At 40.9% G+C, this 4750-nt stretch overlaps 1 protein-coding gene across 3 annotated transcripts in view; it reads right to left on the reverse strand.

Moving 5' to 3' along the window:
• Positions 1–4750, reverse strand: part of mgat5 (alpha-1,6-mannosylglycoprotein 6-beta-N-acetylglucosaminyltransferase) — a 70647-nt gene that overhangs the window by 8049 nt on the left and 57848 nt on the right. For all 3 annotated transcript variants that reach the window (XR_004327928.1, XR_004327927.1, XM_032506374.1), the window contains exon 12: positions 2751–2900. Coding sequence is in view for 1 of the 3 variants with exons in the window: in XM_032506374.1 (XP_032362265.1) it covers positions 2751–2900 (150 nt within the window). In the remaining 2 variants the exon portion in view is untranslated. The remainder of the gene's footprint in view (positions 1–2750; positions 2901–4750) is intronic.

Below are 4750 nucleotides of genomic sequence, written 5' to 3' on the forward strand. Positions count from 1 at the left end.
GTGTGTGTGTGTGTGTGTGTGCGCGTGTGTTTTAATGCGAGGAGGGGAGGAGATGAAAAGGGGGGACACAGGGAGAAAAACAGACAGATTCTATGGTTAAGTGGAGAAGCAGTGATCTATTACAAATTAATAAATGATGCCTGCATCTCCTATGTGAATCAATAAGAATTTTAGCTTGTACCTGAAAGCTGCTTATTGGTGTGCATTCAAGCGGTTTTGTGTGTTCATGTGCACTGCTAAGCTCATGCTGTACATGAAGGACATCCTGCTTACAAGATCGAAAGCTCCACATCAGAGCTGTTCTATTGATTTGTCCCCCTCTGTTCAAACACCCTTGCATGAGTATACAATACCTACCATGAAGAAGCTTTAATTTGACAGGCATCGCATTGATGGCAATAATACTCCAATGCAAAAGTAGTTCTTTTGTTAGGAGGCTCGTTTAACTTTGAATAAGATCTCTGTGTAGATTTTCCATTAGCCTCAATAAATTAGAAAAAAAAAGTGTTTTTCGTATTGTATTACTTACATCATACAATTGTCCTATCATCACACACCATCAGTATTCTCAGATACGGTAGCAGCTCACACAAACATTTGCATTTGTGGTTCCGTCAGCTGTCAGAAAAACTAACACCTTTGACTCCATCAGCGTGCGACATGAAGCAGTGCCATACTTCAGCTGTTTGATCATTGACACTACTCCCTTGTTACATAACAGCACGTCAGTTTATTTCAGAAAATTTAGTTTGAGAGAAAATGAAATGTCAGACGCCAACTGCAACACGCTCTTCTTTTCACAGAAGCGCCTCTACACACTCTTTTTTAAAGTCCACTCAACAGTTAAAACCCACAAGGCCAATTAGCTCAGGCAGTCTGATTGCAGGTAACAGTAAATTTGTTGTTTAAGAAACACAAGGAAAACTGTGCCGACAACCCCTCTGGTTTTCCTTGCAAGCTCTTAAACAACTATGTGGCTAAAATGTTGGGGTTTTGTGGGATTTAATTTGCCAGTCCTTATGGGTTTTCCATGCAGAACCACAATCTAATGAGAGGATAAGGAAGTATATACTGTAACTCATCACTTCTGAGAGTGGGCTACATGAATTCAGCAAATCTAAATTCACTTGATTCACGTGCAGCCCTCTCTGGCACCAATATGCAGTGTTGCTTCCCTTTAGTCTTTAGCGGGTTGTTTTCAACACTTCAACGATCTCCACCACTGCTGAATACACCTTTGCTTATTCTCTGTCAGTGCCTCAAACATCCCTGTGTCCTTGGTTTTAGGTGCTCAGTACAGAGTGGGATTTGGCAGCCAAGAATAGTCTTTTGGCTGAAACAATGTCCGGGATCTTTTCAGTACAAAAGGGGTTTAAATCTCAATCCATCTTTTTATTTTCTATAACTGTCTGAATCATGGTCTATGACTCTTTTGCACGTTCTATCCCTGCCCCAGCTCCTGTCTGATATCTTTATCCTCTCTCTGTCTGCCTCTCCTCCCACTCTTGCTCTGATGGGAAGGCATCTGGTTTCAGAGGCTACAGAAATGAAAACCCTCTCCCACCTTATCCTTCTGAAAAGGATGCTGACTGGAGCCAAAAAACAGACCCAATCTTTTATTGCTGGCAATAATGATGTGTTTTACCTTCAGCAGACAGGTTTTTTCGAGGACCATGTCAATTTAATTCCAATTCCCCTTAGGCAATGGGCATCTCCAGAAAATGTAGTAAAAATTCACTCCCTACAGTAGTAACCCAGAGCTACTTCCAAGGAAGTAGTTCTCACTGTTTGTTATTTTGTCATATAATATCGGGATTAACTACACTGCAATACAACACTGTGTCTTTATTTCCATGTGCTCACATGGATGGCAAGAATATAGGTGTTTTGCCTGGGGCATGCAGCTTTAGCCTCAGTGTTTTTAGTACCGTATTATGTACAGTAACAATCAAGTCCCATTCAACAGGGTTCTAGTTTTAAAATAAGACAGTGTGAAACATTAAAAAGTCAGCCAGTGAAAGCATTTTCAACCATCTAAGGAGCTAATGTTAGCTAAATTAGCAAGCTAGCTACAGCTGATTAAACCAGAAAGAAGAGTTTAAGTCTATCTGCTAAATTACTAATAAATCTGGCACTTTTATCCTTGTTAACTGTATGTCCAGAGATACACCTGAATGAAAAGAAGGCTGATCTGCTTCATGCATTATTAATAACTAAATCTGATTGTGTTTCTTGTTTTTGATCTAACAGTTTTTACTGTTGTATATAATGCATTTTATTTGAAATTTGAAGTAAAGGATTTATACCAGATGGAAAGTCCTACATCAGTTTGAGGTACAGTAACATGCTCTCCACTTCACAGCCTTCAGTACTACCACAAAACAAAGTTATTTGTGTTAAACAGCTTTGTGAACGTGTGTGTGTGTGTGTGTGTGTGTGTGTGTGTGTGTGTGTGTGTGTGTGTGTGTGTGTGTGTGGTGCGTGTGCTGGCCTGTTGCTCCAGCCAGTACAATCCAGCCTGGCTGCAGTCTCTGTGTCTGTGTCCTTGTCTTTGAGGATAAGAGTGGTTTGAGAAGTGAGAAGAAGAGATCAGAGAATAGAGAAGTGCTTCTGTGGATGGCTGGGCCGAGGACGGACTCAGACAAACTACAGCCACTCGGTTCAAGGCTCCTTCAGATAAGAACCTGGGTTAAAACAAAGACTTCTTCAAACATTTCACTTTCAGATCATTTACAGCTGGGGAGACTCACCCTGGTTTCCCGGAGGAGGAACTGCAGGTCTCGGCCGCTCAGGATGCCGTGGTTCTTGACGTAGCTCGGAAGGTGCACGGTGCTGGTGCCGTGCACGGTGCCATGGACGTCCATGTAGCTGTGGATGGTGTCAAGGTATTTCTTTTTGTCCTAGAACAAACAGGGAGATACCATTCAATTTTGTCAGTTAATTTTTCATTAAAAGGAGGTCCACAAACCTTCTGGAAAACACTTTGATTGTGTACATTTGTTTCCAAAGTCAGAAACACGGTTAAAAAACAACAAAATACTCACACAAATTGAAATTAATTTAGTTAGGAAGACTTTTTAGGTTACTTAGGTTTGGCTGGCCCAATCCAGAAACAAACATTCTGGAACGAACAATTCTGAATTACATGTTTACGAGAGTGGACCAGGATCATTACTTTGTTATGTGACCTGATGAACTGTTGTCCGAGCTACCTGAGTGCCCATCTGGCCACAAAGGCAGGCAGAGCTAAAAATAGCCCTGCATGAGGAGCATCAGTGCACACAATATCCTCCTATTGTTATTAAGGTCTGCCTGATTTGTGATGCCCTTGATCAGAAACACAATAAAGCATTCCAACAAAGCCTGCTTCCTTTATACCAAAAGTCATGTCCAGCCCAATTCCATCACACAGGAATGCCCGGCTGATTTTATAGTGGACAAGGTCAAACTAGCATTTGCCGAGCAAAGAGGGTCCAACAAATGACACGGATTTGCATTATGGTAAATGTAGTAGTAGTTATTGAAGTTTGAGCCACAAACAAGGGAATGACAATCAGAATCAAAAGCCTCTGCTGACCTTGCCCATTCTTTTTTAAAGCAACTTTTGTGAATTTGCCTACTTTATTTAAGAATAACACTAAACTGCAGGAGTAACCCTTACACACTGTATCTCCTATCTGAATCAAATAATTATGTGAAATAATAATTTGTTATAAACAGGTGAAATTAATCTGTTTTTCTTATATACACCTTGACGAAGACCTTGTGAAGTAAAAACTGATCATCTTTTTAAACCATTTATGTAGACACTTGTATTATTCTTTTCTCTGCCTTAGAATGGGCTTTTATCTTCAAGGGCACTTCTAATGTTCCCCAGAATGCACTTTGCCTCCGCATTCTTTCATGCGTTTTTTAAGAATTCAGTCCACATGACAACAGTCCAACGCGTACTGTAAAATTTGATAATGATGTCTGTTGATCAACTTAAAATATTAGGCCAACAGCTTCTATGATGTGTTTGAACTTTTTTTTTTTATTTTGTTGGTAATCATGGTGAAGTTAGTCATAAAAGACACACAAGAGATTAAAAAAAAAAAAAAAAAGTTTGGATGGAACATTATATAATAAAAAGGCCTTTGATGCCCCCCACACAAAATTTTCCCAGCAGGTCTACGATTTTAAAAACGAGGACTGCCCTATAACCCTGCCAAATGTGCACACAAAATGTCCCTATGTTTCCTTCTGAACTGCAGTGTAAAATGTGTCTTTTTCACCTAGTCCTGAACCATATGGAAGGGGAGTACAGTCCAGTGGAACGCTCAAAAGCCCAGCCTTTCAGGGAGGCAGTAAGATGAAAGCCCGCCATTTAACCATAATGACAGGATGCCTCAAAGGCAAATTCACTAGTAGGTTCACACACATACACACACACTGGAATATTATTGATTTCCAATAGTTTCAACACTCATGGGGCAGCAAGGCCATTATTGTTAAAAGCTACCTGTTTCAAATTCACACACAACCCCTACGCATGAGCCTGCCTTTGAAACTGTTCTGCCTCTAGGTCATGTCCCTGCTCTCACTCTCTTTCTGTGTATGTGTGTGTGTGTTTGTGTGTCTACCTCAGTGCTTCTTTTTTGGGGGTTAAGTTTCAGGTAGCCGCTTGTCAGGGTCCCTGGAGGCATGGCTATCAGATGCCTCCAGCCAGCCTGCTGTAACTAAAGCAGCCTGGTGTGTGTGTGTGTGTGTG

Source organism: Etheostoma spectabile, chromosome 24 (assembly GCF_008692095.1).
Source record: "Etheostoma spectabile isolate EspeVRDwgs_2016 chromosome 24, UIUC_Espe_1.0, whole genome shotgun sequence".
Taxonomy (NCBI): Eukaryota; Metazoa; Chordata; class Actinopteri; order Perciformes; family Percidae; genus Etheostoma; species Etheostoma spectabile.